Source organism: Lotus japonicus, chromosome 2 (genome assembly GCF_012489685.1).
Source record: "Lotus japonicus ecotype B-129 chromosome 2, LjGifu_v1.2".
NCBI lineage: Eukaryota > Viridiplantae > Streptophyta > Magnoliopsida > Fabales > Fabaceae > Lotus > Lotus japonicus.
This window is the reverse complement of record NC_080042.1, coordinates 50,990,874-51,011,654: the sequence shown is the minus strand read 5'-3', so window position 1 is coordinate 51,011,654 and position 20,781 is coordinate 50,990,874. Positions and strand designations below refer to the sequence as shown.

The 20,781-nt window shown below is 35.7% G+C and overlaps 2 protein-coding genes across 4 annotated transcripts; both read right to left on the bottom strand.

The window, feature by feature from the left end:
* Window positions 1–1,210: 1,210 nt before the first annotated feature.
* On the bottom strand, window positions 1,211–9,748 carry LOC130738234 (mitogen-activated protein kinase kinase kinase YODA-like). The gene is made up of 12 exons (XM_057590173.1): window positions 9,496–9,748; window positions 7,727–8,487; window positions 6,855–7,589; window positions 6,643–6,730; window positions 6,481–6,543; window positions 6,132–6,292; window positions 5,945–6,020; window positions 5,467–5,526; window positions 5,269–5,376; window positions 4,881–5,120; window positions 2,628–2,716; window positions 1,211–2,501 (listed from the first exon to the last, which is right to left on the bottom strand). Exons 2-12 carry the CDS (start codon window positions 8,278–8,280, stop codon window positions 1,991–1,993), a joined length of 2,685 nt encoding a protein of 894 aa, XP_057446156.1. The 5' UTR covers window positions 8,281–8,487; window positions 9,496–9,748; the 3' UTR covers window positions 1,211–1,990.
* A 4,344-nt stretch (window positions 9,749–14,092) lies between these two features.
* Window positions 14,093–18,895, bottom strand: LOC130738233 (silicon efflux transporter LSI2). Of its 3 annotated transcripts, none has more exons than XM_057590170.1 (4): window positions 18,568–18,895; window positions 15,927–17,402; window positions 15,594–15,783; window positions 14,093–14,551 (listed from the first exon to the last, which is right to left on the bottom strand). In XM_057590170.1, exons 2-4 carry the CDS (start codon window positions 17,091–17,093, stop codon window positions 14,289–14,291), a joined length of 1,620 nt encoding a protein of 539 aa, XP_057446153.1. In that variant the 5' UTR covers window positions 17,094–17,402; window positions 18,568–18,895; the 3' UTR covers window positions 14,093–14,288. The 3 variants fall into 3 exon arrangements, with proteins under 3 accessions (XP_057446153.1, XP_057446154.1, XP_057446155.1); XM_057590171.1 differs by lacking the exon at window positions 18,568–18,895 and adding an exon at window positions 18,463–18,480; XM_057590172.1 differs by lacking the exon at window positions 18,568–18,895 and adding an exon at window positions 17,862–18,454.
* Window positions 18,896–20,781: the final 1,886 nt, after the last annotated feature.

Sequence of the window (20,781 nt, the reverse complement as noted above, 5' to 3'; positions counted from 1 at the left end):
TCACATTAACAGAGGAAGTAATCCATTCTGTGAGAAACAAGAAAGGGAAACTTGGTTGGATGGGTATTAAGTTGGATTTGGAGAAGACTAAAGTGAGATAGAAATTCATTTGGAAACTCTACAAGATATTCAGACTCATTTATGCTTGCATTTCAACGGTTAAGGTTGTGTTTGGTTTTCAGTGGGGAAGCTTTTGAAGAACCTCAGCCATTTAGGAGATCCCTTATCTCCTTATTTATGTGTCGTGCATGGAAAAACTAACTCACATGCTCAAGATAGCTATTGATCAGGGCTTCTGGAAGCTGATCAAACTGAGTAGAAATGGCCCTAAATTATCGCACCTCTCAATTGTAGATGATCTTGTTCTCTTAGCAAAATCTAACTTGGATCAAGTGGAAGTCATTAAAAAATATATATCATTGATTTATTTTGTAGAAGTTCAAGGCAAAAGTTTAACAGAGATAAAGTTTGTTTTGTAAAGTTCAAGGCAGAAGTTTAATAGAGATAATGACAAGAAACTCATTTTCTAAAAATGTGCTTCAATGTCAGTAACCAGATTATTTCTGAATTTGATTTCCTCAAGACTAATATTGTTGGTAAATATTCGGGGTGCCTCTTAATCATAAGAGAGTATCTATCCAAACTTTCCAATACATCTTGGATAGAGCATCTCAGACTTTCTAATTGGAAAGGCAAGATCTTTCTTTGCTGGGAGGTTAACGTTAAGAAAATCTTTTTAGCAGCCCTCCCTTCCTTTTAAATTTTAGTTTTGAAAACTGAAAATATAAACATTATAAATAGCTTTTTTTTTCTTGACCAATGTATCCCCACAGCCGACAGCCGTGAGACTAATCCCTCGCCCCACGGTCAGCGCACTAAGCGGTAGGCGGCGGTAGGCGGCTGGCCAAGGAGTTATAAATAGCTTTTAAAACCTATTTATGGTTTCCTTTTTTTCTATTTTTAGAAACTTAAAGCCAAACTTAAAACTATTTTATAAAACAGAAACTAAACACTGAGGTTTGTAAAATTGAATCATTCTGGATACTTAACTGGAGTAAACTCAAAGAAAGCTTACCTTATGTTCCTGATTATATGCTTTTGCTTATATAACCGTTGACTGGTTGCTACTTTGTGCACTGTAATTTAACTTAGCAAGTTCAGAAGCAGCATATGCAGAACTGGCAATGAAACTCTAGGAATATAACTCGAATTTGTTCAAACTTTGACATTAAGTATCATAAGGAGTAGAGACTGATGTTTACAATCTAGTGAGAGGATCATTAATCATGTATCTGCGATTTTTACGACAAATAAAAATGTACAAAATAGGTAGAAAAGTACATAATGACAGTAAATACATCTGAACCTGCAATTAAGCAATAGATGTATGTGCTACACAAATCCTTGCCTTCCCATTAATAAATGCAGTCACAATAAGGTCTCCCATCTTCTGTACAGCAATATCAGATATTTCAAAAAATAGTCTAGAAGCTAAAATTTTCAGCAATTTCTCTTTTTTTCTGGCATCTATATGATGTTAAAAAAGATAGAGTTGTCACTCCATGAATTCTATTAACCGCAGGAACTCCATACATATGGTTATAAAAACTCATATTCCTTGAGCTAATATTAATATTTAACCTGTCATTCCTGATAGAAATCCTAGCTCCCTGCTTCTCATGCACTGATGCTGCATATTAAATATTCTAGATACAAATATAAGCTCCGTTTTGCCAACACTCGAGCATTTGCTTCAGTTGATGTGGACAAATCAAATGTCAGAAAATTTCATCCTATGGCTGAGTTTGGCACTTCACCAGTAAAATGGACTTAAGCGCCCCAACTCGCCTATTATCAGTTCCAAATTCATTGCACTGATTCTGTTATGCTTTGGCTCCATATTGTACAATTACTTCCTCCACAAACAGAGATCATTGTAACCAAAAGGTATCCTGAGAAACTTCAAACATGTACTAGAAAAATGCAAGTGTCATAAACCATTTGCTCGGCTGAGCAGATTGGAGTTGGGTCTTAGATCAATAGATGGGTTAATCTTCACATTATCCCCGAGCAGCTGCCGGCAAACACGATCAGCCAAGACTGATTGAACATCATATGACTTGTCTTGAGGAAGCCTTGTAAACTGCTTGCCCAGAGCATCATTTTCACTGGGAACCAGTTCCGATGAAATGTGAGAAGTCTTCTGCATTCCTCGGAAAATGTCAACATTTGAGTCAGGATGAGCAGGACCACTAATGTAGATGCCGTTTGGGGACTTTGGCAAGCTTCCAAGACCCTCTTGAAAGTAAACTAAGTTATTACTAAATGGAATGGCACCACTACCACCACTGAGAGGTGTGGATGCACCAGAAGCAGTTTGAGGGCTAGATATAGGAGACGGAGACATTCTTCCGCTCATATGCTGTGGTGATCTTGGTCTCAAAAGTGGGCTTCCTATGGGAGAGACAGGGCAGGATATATTCCTTGGAATATGGAGCTCACTGGAGATCAATAATTAAAATAATGTTAGATTACCATGGGCAATGTCATCACCCTTGTGTGTGCATGGTGTGACTGTGTGTGCGAGAGAGAGAGAGAGTCAGACAGAGAGAGAGAGAGAGAGAGACCTTGCATGAGGATTATTTTTCAAAAACCTAGAATGAAGAGAAAGTCTATCTGAATCCAACATAGAAAGATTCCGTCCTTGTCCAATGCCCTGAAAATTTATCAATGATTAATGAGATTACCACAAAAATAACAAGAGAATACAGGAGAAACCACAAAGGGAAAACAAGTTCAAAGATCACTTCATTGATGCAAGCAAAAATTTCTAGTATCTTATAATAGGAAGATAGTTCAATTGAATACCTAATCTAGAGAAACTTTGGAACTTCCACATGGAGAGGTAACAAACTAACTTTATTTTGCTGATAAAAAATATTCAACCCCACAATTCTTATGATGACAGAAAAGCCCTTATCTTTGTTTTGCTTTCCCCTCTGAACTTCCAAGTGTTTGTTTTACCCAAGGTAATGAAAAACTCCTTAGTTATACTTTAATACAGTTTTTCTCATTGTGTCTGTATAGCTGTGTCTTCATCCTCTAATACGAAGGGATTCAATAACACGAGTCATTAGTAAAAAACTTAAAGTTTCAGCAAGAAGAAGAATCCTTCTCTACTAATATGTAAACAAACACATCATAGTTTCTGCAGGATGTTAGCATGCAACCTCCAATTAGGAAGGTCTACAAGAATAAGGGCCTAAGGGATCAAAATGGCCAGCCCCAGTTAGTTACGCTTTGTAAGTTGAGAGCAGGCCTCGTAAATTGTCAATAGTTAATTAGGTAAGCAGTTATAAATAGAGGCAGCGAAGGTACAGGACAGGAGTTAGTTAGTCAGTCAGTTTTGGGTAGGGGGAACTAGTTTGAATTCATCAGGAAGATAACATTGTACATCATTCTTGCCATTTTTGACCCTGGATATCCATTGATCGAGATTTGGGGAAGGATATTCAGTAAAATTTCCTTATTTTCTTTCTGTTAATGTCTATCTTCTGAACCAGTCTCTATCATAATAATGAGTCTGAAATTTAAAATCACCATGAAGGTTTTCTGTTCAAACTAAAAAGTCCCTTATCAGGTAATACTTTGAAAAGGTAGAGTATTTCATTCATACTTCACTTTCTCTTACATTTCATTTCCACTCACCTTCTCTTCCTATCTCTTTTCTTTTCCTATCACATTATCCAACATTATCCATTAATCCTCTCTCTTTTCTTCTTGTATCTCACTAGGTGTAGATGTGTTTCGAGTGTCAACAAAACATTATTCGACTACAAATGTCCACTATTTTGCCCTGCTGCAATTTAGAGTGATGTTTTGACTTCTGAATATTTTAGGGCCTATTTGGTTTTATTTTTATTTCTGTTCAGTTTTAATTATAACACCCACCACGTTATTTTCAATTTGTTCCCTGTTTCATTATTTTCACTGTTTCCAGTACAAAACTTTGAAAACATGAAACAAAGAGAAAACAAGGTGACTATTATATAATTAAAACTGATAATGTAAATTGAAAACAGGAAGTGAAAAAACAAACCGAATAGGCCTTTAGTAATTTTAATAGCTGTTCTTTGTATACTATTATAACTTACTTAAGATAATTTAAAGGTGATTATGATGGTAAATTATTATATAAATGGATTAGAAAAGTCCTAGAAGAGCCGATAAAGTTGTACTATTTCTACATGAACGCGGGCCCATGTGTAAAATATTTAGATATAATATTTTTTCATTCACAATTATTCAAGGAATTTCTATGTAATCTATTGGATTCCAGAACTGAGGGTGTCCTAAACCTAGAACCTTCATTCAGTTCCAATCCTGCTTCTATCACCCTATCCTTCAACACTAAATCTTTCTCAAGCTGCTGTACCTGCCTTTCCCTTCTATACCCTTATGCTGCCTCAGAAAAATGTTTAACTTCTATGGCAACATATATGGACAACGGATAGAAGAAAGATATTTCATTAGCCCAAATATTCTGGTCTCTGGTAGATTAAAATTGGTCATCTTTGCATTTCCAAGAGAATGAATTGTCTATACAATATACATAACTACAAAACTGATTCATCACTCAGGAGGGATTCAAAAGAGTGAACTGCAGAAAATTATGTAATATTTTCATGTAAAGGACCAGATGGCTTTATGTTTTATTCCTACCATGCATAGAGGAATAAGGGAGAAACAATATTTGACATTAAACCATGGCATGCAATGCAAGACAAACAACCCATCCCTGGCTAAAATAATGACAATATGGAGATACAACAGAAGAAGACTTATTTTTATATGAATTATGTTGGGAATAGTTTCTGTACCAGAGCTTTTGATCCATGTGCAATCTCAGATACGGGGTCTGAAGCTTCAGGAAGGAGAATAGGTCTTTCTAAAGGTGCAGCACATTTTACAAAAGGGTGATTCAACAAATCACTAGCTGAAGGACGCTGTTGAGGATTACGTTGTAGGCACTTCCGAACAAAATCCTTTCCTTCATTAGAGAGATGATCTGGTATTGTTGGGAGTTCCTTGCTATTACCAATCTTGAACATGGCAGCAACCTGTTATGTTAACCCACAAATGCAATACTACATTAAGCCAAGCCAAGTTAATACTAGAATTATCATCAGTACTTTATAAAAATGAAAAAACAGTACATATATATTAGGACAAAAGAAATAATTTAAAGTTCCAAGATATTTTACAAACCCCTTCATATTGACTCCAAGGAGGCTTAGTTGTAGCCATTTCCAAAACAGTGCATCCAAGACTCCATATATCTACCGCAAGATTGCACCCACTAGAGTTTTTTATAACCTGATTAATTAGGAGCAGAGATGTGAAGTCACAAAACTGAGACGTAGTTTAATCTATAAAGAACAGATGCTAATAGAAAAATAATACAACCTCAGGTGCCATCCAATAAGGGCTTCCTTTGAATGATAATGGACATGATTGCCCTGTTATCTGCAAAATATGCAAGTTGGGTAAAAAGCAAGAATTATGCAACCTTGTGATTATTGAAAGCATTAAGAATAAAAATAAATAAATAAACCAGATGCAATATAATATGGCAATTAACCAGGAACCCAACATCTGGTTAACACTATAACCAAATGAATCTAAAGTCTTTGTGAAAGATTTTTGGGTTATGTCATATTTTTTTAAGTTAAAGACATGCGCGTTTAATGGGTAAGATTTCGGGCAGGAAAAAAAACTACTAACATGAATAAACCCCAGAGAATTGGCAATAGCATCTCCCTTGAATTAGTAAATCCATGATATTTTGTAATTGATTCATAATTTCTCTAAGCATCAGAACCTCATATTCTCTATCAGCTTAAATGTCAATTATAAAATGGATAGTTTTAATCTCCAAGCTTACATGTTTGGCCATGCCAAAGTCTGCCAACTTGACCCGCCCATTAGTATCTACTAGTAAATTTGCTCCTTTGATGTCCCTTTACAAGAAAAATGCAAATTTTGTCAGATATATCAGTAAGTGTAGAAAATTAATCATTATGTGGCAGAAGTAAAATTTATAATCTAAAAATATATGCGACTTAGTTCACCTGTGGATAGTGTTTTTAGCATGCAAATAAGCAAGCCCTGACAAAATTTGTTGAGTATAACTACGAATAGCTAGCTCACCAAACTGCCCATATTCTTGAAGAAGTTTATATATGGAACCTCCAGCTACATACTCCAGGTATATGTAAAGCTTGTCATCTACCTGTTTAAGGGAACAGTCAGAAGCTCTATAAGTAGATGAAAAACAAACAATGCAAACATGTTTCTAATATAATGCTGTTAGATAAAAAGGTAAACCACCAGCAATCATGCATATATATGAAATGGACCAATATTCAGATGCTAACATAACTATCCGAATGTGAATGAAACAGGAAATGAAGAGCTTACTGTTTCAGAACCGTAATACTGCACAATATTCGGATGCTGTAAACGGCTTAATAAGGAAATTTCCTGCAAGAATCTAGGAGTTAGAGTTTCAAAGGTACATTACATTTAAAACATATAGATATTCCATGAAATTTTCCTGGGTCTAAAAATAAATCAATTTACCTGCATTAATTGCTTAGCACTTTCCTTAGACTTGGCATCATCAGAAAACAGAGTCACCTCTTTCATTGCACACATTTCACCACTTTCCCTAAACGAGACAAACATTTGCATCAAGCAATTTTGTTAAGATGATGTTTACAACTTCACATGAATGTTTTTTTCCAAGAATTAGTTCATAATAAAATCAACAAATTTTGTTCCTAAGTACATACTTATTGAAGCCAACATAGACATGCCCAAATGTGCCTCTGCCAAGTAGCTTTCCTTTTTTCCAACGTGAACCAGGGCTCATTGGATTATCTGCTCTTCCTGGACTTCTCGGCATGGATGGAGATGTTGCTGCAGAATTTGAATGAGAGAAAGGCATGGAATTGGTAACAGCTAAAGGAGGAAGGGGCAAACGGTGGCTCTGTTTTTTCCCATCATCAACCCGTCCTATTTGTGATTCAGCAGATGTTACCCCAGCTCTGGGATGAATAGGTGTAACAGCTCCACTCTGAATTCTAGAGCTTGGACCAGGGCTAGTCATTCTGGGACTAGGTACAGGAGAATATTCAGGGCTACCCCTGCTTGGTTGCCAAAATAACTGTCCTGACATGTCCCCTCCCATTGAATTGTGCCCAGAATTGTGTCCAGAACCTGGACTTGAGCACTGCCCAGACCCAACAAAATTGACCTCTGTATATGGCTTTCCAGCCCAAAACGCAGAGTTCAATACTTGTTCGGTGCCAAATGCTCTCAACGGACTTCTTGATGGACTTGACCTGGAACTGTCAGGAGCGCTACAAAAGGCACCATGAGGAGGAATCTGCAGATTTGGAACATGGTTGCTTAAAGGCCTCCGTTTTGGTGAAGTAGAAGACATATTACCCAGAATGTTTGCCGGCTTTTTGGCTTCCCTTGAATTTACTTGGGCAACAGCAGCTGATTGATCCTTGAGCATTAGGCTTCATTAAAATGCCAACATCCGAGATGAGTAAAGTAAAAAATAAGTTGCAAGTAATCATAAATAACCCATGCATACAAGTAATTTAACGAAATATGCAATCTGGAAGCACATTATCCTGAATGGTCATGAGTATACCTTGAAGGACTGCCTGCAGCAGTTCTAGTCCCAGTCTCGGAGTCAGTCGCCAGAGGACTGCGATTGCGGGAGTCCAATGGTTCATCACTATCAGCAGAGCTCTCACTAGAGACTGAAGCAGTGATCAAATCACTATCCAAATCTCCAGGGTTTAGTCGACCACGCATGCATGCAGGTCTTGGTAACGGCGGAAACAGTGATTGTTTGGAGCTCTTTTCCTGTCTTATTTTAGATGATATGCTAATTTCAGAATCTGCTCGGCTTATATTAGATGGATGCAGGCCAGGAAGAGGCAATGGTTGAGCACGAGGCCTTTCAGCAAAACTTTGACACCTTGCAACTTTGGAAGGTGAAGGAGATCTCGATTCAGGAGGAGACTGAGCCCCCTTTTCTGAAATTGTGTCATTGCAACGTCTACCGGATCCTCCAGATCTACTGCTTAGTTTACCTTCGGATGGGCTTTTAAATTTTCGTTGTAGTGTGTCAATAAAACTTTCCTTACTTGCCTTCTTCTTGGTTTCTTTTGACGATGGTTTCCCCCACCATGAAGGCATATTTGTATGTTATAAAGTGCAACGTGGCAAGCAAGTTTCTTAAAAGAATCCCATCAATAGTTTGGAAACTCCATCAACTCATATCAGTAGATGAAGTTTCAACATTATGATCTTCCAAAATCCTCACTAGTAGAGGATTCAATAATTCCAAAAGCAGTACTTCAAAGTGAGAGACAGAAAATATGATAGATAATGGTTGCTAAAAACCTGCAACAGAGAAAAGCAAGTATTTTCCATTACTAAGTCATGCACACGTTTGTAATTTTTTGAATTGTATCAAAACTACTCTATAAGTGCACATCTGTTCTTAATCTGTGAGCCTTATAACAAGATACTCCAAAGTGATAAATTTCACAAAGTTGTGATACAGAAGAAGCTACAAATTCAATGATTCAATACTTTATTTAACAGATAGTAATCCACTTTTTTCTCAATAAGATATGGTCAAACAGTGTGAGAAAAATACAATACAACTGATTTGACATGAATTAACTAAGATATAAATATCAACTATTTCATCAGCTAACCTTGGGCCCCATAATTCCTAGCCCAAATACTAGTCCTGTGTTTATTCCATATAATAAAGCTTAAGCATCACTAAACTTCCTAATCAACATAAATTAATCAATTATAGTACAACACATAAGTAGCTTCTAGTTTCTTAAACTTCACAAAACTTGTAAGGAACATTCAGACAGTAACCTCTACTACTTTGCACCACCTTAAATTACTTATTTTTCAGCTAAGGGGAAAAAAGGCAGTGTTTACTATCCCAACTCCAAAGCTCTAACCATGTTTTTTATAAAAGGAAGTAAATGAAAACATTAAGACTTAAATTTGTACCCAGATGGTCAAATCAATAGAAACCCATGTCTACAGTAAACTAATCTTCAAAAGAGCACAACTTTTCTGGTGTATTTCAATACCCAGATTCCCAAACCCCAACCCCTAACTAAACAAGAAGAAGAAGTAGAATAAAAACTCAAACTTTCAACTTCACACCCTTCAACCCCAATTGAAACTACCACCCCCATTGTCAAAAACAAAAACCTCACTCAAAACACAGATCCACTGACTCATCCACCAACACACATACATCACTGAGCACAGAACACAACCCAGTTAGTTTAATCAACTAACTAGATGATCATTCATTCATTCACTGAAGATAAACCAAAAACGAAACCACAAAATGCAAGAAAGGTAGAAACTTACTTCGAATTCCTCAACGTCGTGTAAAATGTTCAGCTCAAATCTGAGTAAATTTCAAGCGTTTTAAGCTACACGAGAGAACCCCCAAAATTGAAAAACCCTAGAAACCCAAAATGCAAGAAAATGGAGAAGGATTTGCATTTTGCAGTGGTTTGTGGTGACTGTGAACAAATTAGGAATTTGAAGAGAGTGCAAGAGATCGCGTACGGTCGGAGAGAGAGAGAGAGAAATAGAGAGAGTGTGTTTGTTGTGTGACAAAAATATTAAGAAAAAATGAAAAATATTATGGGAGGTAATTATTACATTTTATTATAAATTGATTTTTCCTCGTTGGGAATTATTACAAGGCGTATAAAAAATGTTATAAAATTAAAAGGATATAATTTTGGGAGAGAATCTTACTTTACGGTTTCCATTTGCACTTTATGATTATAATTATAATTGTGATTACTATTATTGAGCACTTTGCCACGTAACATAGCCGTAATGTACTCATACTCCATCAACAATGTGAATCATCATGTATTTCATTTTGTTTCAAAAAAAATTATGTATTTCATTTCGTTTTAGTTTTATGGTTTGGATTATTTCCTCAATCATTTAGGATGATGTACTTGCCTTAATGACTTTTTTTTAATTGATTGAAACTGAATTTTAAAAAAATTTCATGTTTTTCATTTTATCAATAATTTTTATTATGATTATTTTCCCAATAAATTCAAACAGATTAATTATTATGCACTAATAGTGTAAAAAAATTACACAATTATCCATTATAATCCATTAATTTCTCATATTATAATTAAATTTAAAAATATTTAAAATGGAAAATGAAGAGATATAATGATGAATATGTAAAAAAATTACACTGTGAGAGCAAATAAATTAAATCAAATTCAAATGTTCATTGTTTATCCACGTGTATTTATCTTATAAGTAAATTTCAAATTTTGTATACATATATTAATCATAATAATAGTTTTTATACGTAGAGAGAGGGAGGATATAGTAATCTTTTATGGGAATTTCACGATTTCATTAATGCGGGGAAGAAACGACACACGTCACTAGAAAATATAAGCTCAATGCCAACATGGCCCTCCTCCAACCATACAGAATCATTATGATAGTTGGCTAGCTTAGAAATAAATTGTATCGCCTTATTTTTGTTCCTACCAACATATGAAAGGTGCTCGCCATTCAGAGGACTTTGACCAAACTGTTTGGATTGAGGAGGTTCCCCATGAGGTTGAGCATTTCGTTCAGGATGATGTAAGGGTCTTGGTGTTTGTTTGATCTTTTGTTTTAATATATTTACCTTTAAAAAAAACATATGAAAGATGAAGGGAGACCAGCACTCCAGTAAGAATCTTGAAGTCCTTGATCAACTCTACGGTATATGAATTTGCAGCCAACAATGAGCACCAAGCATGTAGAAGGGGAAGGCAATCTGCCTCTATATAACTCTCGTATGACCCAGGTCCTGGCATAACCGGAGAGCCCAAAACAGTCCTTAAGACTTCGCTGTTTCAGCATCAATTTGGTGACCCACAAAGAACAAAGTCGCGACCAACAACTCACCCTTCTCGTCTCTAATGAAAACTCCTAAACCTGCACCACGATCCGGTTTGAAAGCAGCATCAATATTTACTTTAACCCAACCATCATGAGGCCCAGCCACCGTACCTTTTGGTTCGCTAGAGCTGAAGTGTGAAGCTCGCTCTCTCCTCGACTGTTGTGATCATGGAGGAAGCGAGCCTCAAGGTCTGAGCAATGTTGAAAAGATAACCATCTAATTGCTTCCTATTGCGTCCCATCCAAATAGTAGTTTTATTTGACGACAAAAGATTAAAATATTCATATAAAAAATTAATGGATGGTTTAAGTGTATTTTTAAATTTTAGAATATATATATATATGTATTAATTTTATGTGATGTATTTAATGAGAATGATATTTTTTATGTGAGAACATAAGAATAATTATGACTGTTACATCTAACAATGAATGTTTCAGATTAAAACATAGTCACATGACGTCATATGACATAATTTATTTTAATCTTAACCATTTATAATCAACGATCGTAATTCATTCTTATGTTCTCATATTAAAACATATTTCTTACAAGATATATCATTCATATGGGTAGATCACACGCGCCGCCTTTGCCTCATTATCTCACTAACAACAATTGCAACAACGAGAACCTCTATGACCAAACAATCTAGAGTTTGATCATTGCCGCCCACAATTCTTCTAATAAAAAGTTAAATTTAAAGCACATGTTAAGTGGGTCTGTACATGCTCCACACTTCAAATCTAAATGGGCTTTTGCGTGAGAGACCTTCTACGAATTCAGCGACAACAAGGTTATCTTTCATTCGCGACAGCTGAACGAAGCTGAGACTTTTCTCCGAAAACCATTGCACGAAGATCACACCCCAACAAGTTTCAACGTGGACGAGCTCGCCTACATCTCACTATCTCATTTTCTCCTCTTCTCTAAGGCAATGACAACGGTGGCAATGACAACGACTCTCATTAGTTTTTCTTTTTTTGTAAAGGGTATTTTTGTAACAAACTTAAGACTTAGTTAACTTACTCTTTAGGTGGAGTATTAGAATATGAAAAAGATATCTAGTAATATCTTTGTCATATATTTTAGTATCCAATACTATCGAAGTCTTATCCTAGTGTAAGGTAGTTTAGATTATTTTATAGATTAAATTGTTTCCTTGTTTCTCTATTTAATTATTAGGATTAGGAGTCTACTCATAGTATGGATAAGTATTTTATATTTTAATGAAATCAATTTTTCACAATGTAGATCCTAATGCATTTTGTTTTCTCTTCTCTTCTTCCTATTTTCTTTACATTGCTTCTGTTTACTTCTTATTTCCTTTACATTGCTTCTGTTTGCAACGGTTACTATGACCCTACATAATTTTCAAGTCAACATGTCTTTTTTTTTTGGTCACTAAGTCAACATGTCTTCTCCTTACATTTTGGACACATTTAATTCCGTCAATTGGGCTTTTTCTATTTAGCCCAATTGCTCCTTTTTTTGTCTTGAAGTATTGTTGTCCCTTTCTTTCTTTAAGCATCTTTGCTTACGTACTATTTGTTCCTCCTATCCTATGAATCTTTGCTCCATGTTGCTCCTAATTTTTCATGATCAGTTTCTTTTTTATTGTCGCTTGTGGTCCCCACGACCGTTACTAGCAGATAGGAAGGTATACAACCCCTGCCAATTCTTCTGAGCATATATAAGTATGATCAAACTTGGGAACCTTGATTAAAGGGTATATTCCCTAATCCGACTGGTGGAAGGGTACATAAGTACATTCGCGCCTTAGCAAGTGTATTTAAGAACTTAGTGATGGAGCATGATTTCTAAGGAGGTTTCCAAGCTTTGGATCAGGAACCTCATATATAGTATGATAGAAAATTGGCGAATTTCTTTGTGCTGCATCAGGTAGGCAACCACCACAAACTAGATGATTGAAGGTTAATGATGGCAATGTTGCATTGAATTTGTACTATCAATATAGAGGTGAGTTCAAGGGTGCCCGGCAAGCAATCTTTAATGATCCATTGCATGATGATAGAATCTCCCATGATGTTTGCTTGGATTTCAATTTCAGGCATCAAATGTGTTTAAATGGGTGTTAACATGTCCCATAAAATTGTCACACAATCATGTTGAGTCATTCCATTGGTTTTGGATGCAAAACTGAAAACATTAAAATGTTGCATCTCTTATAAAATCACATTTTAATGTTTATTTGATAGACTTAAAAAAGGTATACGAAAATAATTACTTTTATCAGTATTATTTATAAATTCTATAAAGTACGTATTTTAGAACGAATTCTTACTTCTCTGAAAAACTTAGGTACAATATTGACACACTGAATGAGAAAAGAAGAGTAAAAAAGAAAAAATAATGTATTTGATACATAATATGATGTGATAAGAAAAGAGAAATAGAGGGAAAAAAGAAATTATATATTGTTTAGATATCATAAAAGTATAGTAAGTTTAAAAAAAAAAGTATAGTAAACGGGAAATCAAATTTAGATCCCCTCATGTGTTAATCTCACATAATCATGTCATGTGATAGATCTAAACATTTAATTATTTTTTTTAATGAAATCTGATGGTCAATATTATTTCCCGCACAATTTTAATTTTCTTTCTCCAAATATCAATCAAGCGCTCAAATTTCATTAAAGTATGATTAAAGGCTTAGATCTCCATATGACCATGGTCATGTGAGAACCAAAGTTTACTTAACATTTTTTTTTTTATCTGAGACAAGTATTTTTTATAGGAGGTAGTTTTGTTCAATTTGAAAAAATTCACATATTAGTTCTTCTAGTAAGTATTTTTTTTTTCTATATACAATATTTAAACTTAAGATCTTACCCTTTTTTTTTGAAAGTAAGATACCATTGAACTGGCCAATTGTTGGTTGATGGTAATAAGAATTTTTGATTCCGGCAAGTAAAACAAAATAATATCGATTTTATTTTTTGAAAGAAAACAATATCGAAAATTGAAGTTGTGCAAATTGGAATAAAGAATCAAGCAATCATACATGCACAATAGCATCTAATCTTCTTATTTGCAAATTTGCAAGTGGTTCTTGGTTTCACATGGAGGATCAAAACTCACAAAATTCATGATTCATTACATATGTTTTCATATACACTTAAAATATACCAGATATACTGATTTTTTTGGTGCTATGTGAATTTCTAAGTAAGAATTTGGAGTTCTATAAATTCTTATCATCTTATGAGTGTCAAACCAATAGCAGTGACCACAAGAGTAGAAGGAAGGCCAAATTTCAGATGGCTCAAGAAGGTTAATGTGTAAGCAAGGTTCGGAGCTCGACGCGCTTGTTCACACACTATCAAGTTTGCTGCTGATCCCAGCAGTGACAGGTTCCCCGCTATGGTGCTAACCCAAGCCAAGATGAGCCATGCCTTTTTCTCATCTTCTTTCGAAATTGTAGCAGCTGATGCTGCAACTCTTGCTCCAAGCAATAAAACTAGAAAATATATAACATAAGATCAACTTAATAACAGGCTTTATAGGAAAAGAAATGAAAAACAAAGCTCCATTAGGATCAATTCTAGAATACATACTTACATAATCATTTCATGACTCTACTGTGTATATTAGTTTTGTGCATACAAGTGGAAACTTTTGGGGAAATGAAATCTCAACATATTTCTTGTTTGTATGAAACCACAGATCAAATCAGTAAACATTCAAAGAATAAAACTGAACCTTTTTCAGGAAAACTGCAGTTCAAGGTTCCTTTTACAACAATGCTCTTTTCCTCCATATAAAAGAAGGCAATAACTAAAACTTTGACGAACATATCTTCCATAATCTGTTTTCTTTAAACCTTTAGTTGTTTTGTATTGAAAATGGCACTTGCACATGCTATTTAGTTGATTGATCTCATGTTCCGTTAAATTATTACAACACTCCTGCTAAGCTCTGCAATCCTCATTATAAGAGCAGAATATTCCTAAAATAGTAAAATGTGTTATCCCCTTTCTTTATTCCTCCCCAGTTTATGGTTGAGAAATACACACACACACACACACACACACATATATAGATCTAAAAGGAAAGTCAAAATTAAATTTTTAAATGTTCTTTAATGAAAAAAACCATCATTTTGATCAAAATAATTGTAGCTAGCACTTATTCAGACGTTTTATTAACAAGTTATGTACTATTTGTGCATATGCATCTTCGATAAACTGTTTTTTGTCTTAACACACAATTTTCCTTAAATGAAGACATGCAAGCTCTTCAATGATTGGGGCAAACAACTCACTCATATATGTTCCTAAATTTATTGAATTGCTATGAAGTTCGCAATCAAGAGGATTTGCAAGAATTGACTCAGTGGACTTGGAGAATGCAGATTTTCCCAGGTTCCTACTATAAGAAATATGCATTCGGAATGTTTTCAAAAATCATGACACATGAGCAAAAAAAAGGACAAAAAGAAAGATGAAAGAGTAAAAAGAACGCATGATGAAATTATTGTGACTGGAGAATCATCCACTTACCAGTTGGAACATTCGAAGCCAAATTTGATAAGACAAGTATAACTACAGCAAGTACGGCTATTCCACTAGCGCGGTCTACTTCAGAATAAGGCTCCATCAAGTCCCATAAGGAACTTGGAATTCCAGTTTTATTGAAGCCTTCTACTGTGATAAACATTCCACAAAAGAATATCAATAGCGAATACGAAACCTGTTACAAGAAAAAAATACCATTCTAAGAGACAGTTCAAATATCAATCGGCACTAGAAAAAGAGAAACAGCTAGTGTTTCTGAAGGGGGAGAGAGGTAAAAAAAAAAGAGATTGTAAAAGAGGTTATCTTTATAGGTTTTACCTTCTCCAAGCATGGTCTAGCATCTTTGAAATCAAGAACAACCAAAGCTAGTGCAGCTGTAATTGCACTCCATGACATATTTAAACCTAAAAGCATTGCAATCAACATTCCTAATGTGATCATGTAAACACAAGATTTCCACAGTATATCTTTCCACATTACGTCTATATTGCCCTTTCCTTCTGAAGAGTGCATTTCATGTTCTGTTGGGTTATCTACTTCTGCAACAGTTTTTGAAGGATTTGTTTCCTCTTTTATCTGAGAGGGCACATCATTTGTCCCCTCCATTGATGCATTTGAGTTTCTTGTGGAGTCCAGCGTGCCACCAAGAACCTTGTGAATTTCATTGTCAGTTGGAGTTGATCGGTTTCTTAAATTATGAACTAGAGGAGAGTTTTGAAGACTAGAAGTTTCTAGATAACCATTCAATTCTTGAGAATTAGAGGATGTAACATGAGACATTGTGGCTGGAGAAAACTGATGCGAATTAACCTCCTCAGTTGCTTCAACTTCTGCAACTGGATCCTCTACATCCTTATGAATAGATAATATTCTCCAATACATAGCTATAAGAATTAAAGCATTCACTACGACTCCTACGAGCATAGCCGGAAGAATACCAGTCAAAAACTTCCCAAATGAAATTTTACTCTGAACAGCTATAACCAGATTCTGGGGGTTGCCAATTGGAGTTGCTGAGGACCCAATATTAGCACTGGAGGCAAGTGCAAGTAGGAAAGGATGGGGTGGGAGGTTGTGTTGCCTCGCGATTTTCAATATGAACTCAGTTAAAACAACACATGACGTGTCATTGGTGAATAGAGCACTTGATACAGCAGAAATCAGACAGATTCGACAAAGCAAGTCCTTTGCTCCTTGGCTTTTCCAAGAGAGTAATTTCCCTAGGTACTTAAACATGTCTGCTCTTTCAAGATAAATACTGACAACCATCGTCCCGAAAAGAAGACCGAGAATTGGGAGATCAATTGCAGCATAAGCTTGATCCGGAGTAAGGACTCGGAATATGACCATCAGCATTGCACCTAGAAGTGAACCAGCAGTTCTCCCAATGGGTAGAAAAGGCACTGCTGGGAAAACAGCTAATACCCAGAAGATTGCAAAGGCAGTTGAACCCAGGATAACTTTTGGAATAGGAGCCAGTGCCATTATTGTGGCTAAACAAGAAACAATCAGTTCCAGTCAATGATTGAATTAAAATCTCCACCTCTAGGCCTTTTTTTCTGTGGTTTGTTTAAACCACAAGTATCCTCCACTGAGGCAATCCTGTTCGAGCCGAGTAGGACCTCTATGGGCGGCAAAGCTCTCCCTAACTAGCACTTAATGTAGCTGCATTTACAGATACTCTAACCTGAGACATTTGCTTGTTAGAACAATCCCGTGCCATTTTATCTACGCGTTTGGTGGTACCACTAGGCCTTTCGCACAACAAAATTTAGTCTGGTAGATTGAAATTTCCTGAACATGAAAAGTCAATTGGTTAGTAAGAATGGATGAGAATCCTACCTTTCAAACTCCGGTTTGATTCAATATACTACTATGAGGGACTGCAATAATGTGAATCGCTACTGACAGTTAAGATTAGTGATCAACCAGACGGAGCAGATATGTTCATGGTACTTACAAAGCTTAAACAATAACACAAAGTCAAAGTTGAGCAAGAAACAAACAAGCAGTAGAATTTAGCAAAGCGAGCTATAATAACAATTTCTTAAAAGAATCTGATTAGTTGTCCGGAAACTCTATCAATTCAAATCATAGATGAAGTTAATCAATTATTGTACAACACTTACGGAGCTTCTAGTTTCTAAAACTGCACAAAACATGAAAGGATTATTCATACAGTAACCTCTATTACTTCGCTCAAGCTTAAACTACTTATTTTGCAGCTAAGGGGAAAAAGACAGAGTTCACTACCCTAACTCCAATTAGTTAGTTAAATGGATGAAAATCCAACTTTGCAAGACTCCATTTCTGATTCAAAATACTACTAAGGGTTTTAAATTGCGTTTGTGGCTGGCTGCACTGCTGCGTTGCAGAATTGCGGATTGAAACGCCTACAATTGCGAGTCGAGAAGCCGTTGCAGGACTTCCAAACCCGTAATGTTGTGGCCGGGAAACTGCAGTTGCGAACCGCAATTTAGAACCCTGTTACCCTGATATGAATCACTACTGTGTGATCAACCAGGTGGAGCAGATATGTTCATGGAATCATGGTACACACAGAGCTTAAAAAATGACAAAAAGTCAAAGTTGAGCAAGAAACAAAAAAGCAGTAGAATCTAGCAAAATGAGATATAATAACAATTTCTCTGAACTTTCAGAAAGCATAGAACTAAAAAATTCCAGAGAAAATAAAAGTCAACGATTCAACCACATCTTTCAGAAAATGCAAGTCCTGGTACTCTTCTCAGAGAATGAAACAACCCACAAATCCCAAAATAAAAAAACAGTAACCATGTACAGCACAACAAACTTATTCAGCTAAATCAAAATTAAAATTATAGAAACAATTCACATTCAATTTGGATGATAAAAGTGAAACCCCTTATCCTTATTGTCTCTGCTTTTATGGTGAACACATGCTGTGCAAATTATCAGCAAAAATATCATTTTATATAACCTCTTCTCCAAGAAAAGAGCACGAACATGTGGACCACACACATTGAAAGGAAAGATCTTTATTTCTTGGGCGGAACTCTAACTTGGAAGCTCTTCTCAGAATTGGAATTTTGTCATTTGCTGAAAAAGCAACAAATTTATGAAAGGTTTATTTTTTGGGGTTGAGATGAGATTATGTAATGAAAATGGTAGAAGAGAATTGCAGCATGTTCAGAGGCTTCTCAAGACACCTCATAGCCACATGGAGAAACGTGCCCCCCTGTCGTCTATAAACTAAGGAGAATACAAGCCATGTATGGCGGTGCAAATAATAAAAAGATTTGGGTTCCACTTCAAATTTAATGAAAAGTTTTTCTCTCTATAAAGTGTTATAGTGAATGCTAATAGTATAATTTGGATCTTCTTGACCACATGTTCTCAATGTTAGATAATATTACATTATTTTATTATTTAGGTTTTATGGGTAGTATAGTCTTTTACTTTTGATCTATTTATACTTTGCTTTGTCTCTTATTGTAACACTCTTAGATTATTGTTTGCCTCCAATGAAACCCTAGCACATCTTTCTCTTATGCTCTCTTTTCATCTTTTCTATTTCTCCTAACATGGTAGCTGGTTTGATTCTTGGAGATCTAGTGGTCTTTCTAAGCAAAGTTGGTCCATAATATTAGTTATTTAAAGATTCAATTGTCTTGCCACTGCACCACGTGATTTGAAGCTTTAATTTGTTGCACCTCTGATATATGCTCCACCACGTGATTTTAATTTGCCTTGGTGAAGAATTTGCTTTGTTGAAGAATTTTTCGTTGTTGCTGAAAATCAAGGTTCGCCATAGCAAGCGTTGTTCCTATGTTTTGGACGTTACAGAATTTAGATTGTTATTGAAGTTTGCAAAGCTTTTTGAAGAATTAGTGCTCCACGACACTAATATTTGAAGAATTTGCTTTGGGCACTTTTTGATTAATTGTGCTTGCTGCTTCTTGTCTCTTGCATCAGATTTGCATTAGTTTGGTAACACCCACACTTCTCTCTTTACTTGTATTTATTCATCTTTATTTGCAATGGCCGGTGAAAAGGATGATTCCCTTCAAGCTATTAGTGTGTAATTGAATGGTAAAAACTATCCGTATTGGAGCTATGTATTAAAGATTTTTTTGAAAGGCAAAAGAATATGGGGTTATGTTTCTGGAACTTCTCAAACACCAAAAGACAAGAAAGATGGAAAATATGAAACGGAGCTCGAATCTTGGGAAGCAAATAATTCAAAGATTATTACTTGGATTAATAATTCTGTTATGCAGTCTATTGGCTTTCAGTTAGCAAAATTTGAAACAGCGAAGGAGGTTTGGGATCATTTGAAAAAGTTGTATGTGCAGTCAAATTTTGCCAAACAATATCAGCTGGAAATTGACATTCGGGCTCTTCAACAAGATAACATGAGCATTCAAGAGTTCTATTCTGCTATGTCTGACCTCTGGGACCAGTTGGCGCTCACTGAATCTGCAGAACTTAGTGCTTTTGCACCGTACACTAAACGTAGAGAGGAACAACGTCTAGTTCAATTTTTAATGGCTCTTCGGAATGATTTTGAGGGGATACGTGGGTCAATTCTGCATCGTAATCATCTTCCATCTGTTGATTCAGTGGTTAGTGAATTGATAGCTGAAGAAGTTCGCTTTAGATCTCAATCTGATAAAGGAAAAGTTGACAGAGGAATTCTCCAAAGTCCAAATTCTTCTGTTCTTGCTGTCCCTCCTTTTAAAGGAAAATCTCATGTAAAAGTTGGTCTTGATGAATGTAGCTTTTATAAGCAAAAACGGCATTGGAAAGCCCAATGTCCAAAACTGGTGAACAAGGCACAACAAACACAACAATCCTCTCAATGGAAGCCTTCGAGTCAGTTCAACCAAAGCAACTTTAAGAATTCCAGGCCTCCAGCACCTAATACTAATGCAGTTACTCCTGTGTTTGATGAGAGCAAATATGTTTCTGGTCCTTCCTTAGATGATCTTACTGCGCAATTCAACAAATTCCTTGCTGCACAATCGTCAGCCATGCCTGTACCGTCTTCCACGCACTCATATTCCATGTCTGTTATGTCTGCTGCACAATCTTCTGCCGAGTCCAACATAGGTTTGCCATCCACCAGTCCCTCAGATATTTTTCCATCCTTGTGGATCCTTGACTTTGGAGCATGTCATCACATGTCACCTGA

Bases quoted from the DNA above. Each gene is read 5' to 3' on its own strand.
- LOC130738233 (XM_057590170.1), bottom strand. From the start codon at position 17,093: ATGGCACTGGCTCCTATTCCAAAAGTTATCCTGGGTTCAACTGCCTTT. The intron at 15,784-15,926 runs GTAAAACCTATA...TTCTTGTAACAG, and splicing joins CTAGACCATGCTTGGAGAAG to GTTTCGTATTCGCTATTGAT. The intron at 14,552-15,593 runs GTAAGTGGATGA...TATATTTTCTAG, and splicing joins GGCTTCGAATGTTCCAACTG to TTTTATTGCTTGGAGCAAGA.
- LOC130738234 (XM_057590173.1), bottom strand. From the start codon at position 8,280: ATGCCTTCATGGTGGGGGAAACCATCGTCAAAAGAAACCAAGAAGAAG. The intron at 7,590-7,726 runs GTATACTCATGA...ATTTTAATGAAG, and splicing joins GCTGCAGGCAGTCCTTCAAG to CCTAATGCTCAAGGATCAAT. The intron at 6,293-6,480 runs GTAAGCTCTTCA...TCCCTTAAACAG, and splicing joins AGTATTACGGTTCTGAAACA to GTAGATGACAAGCTTTACAT.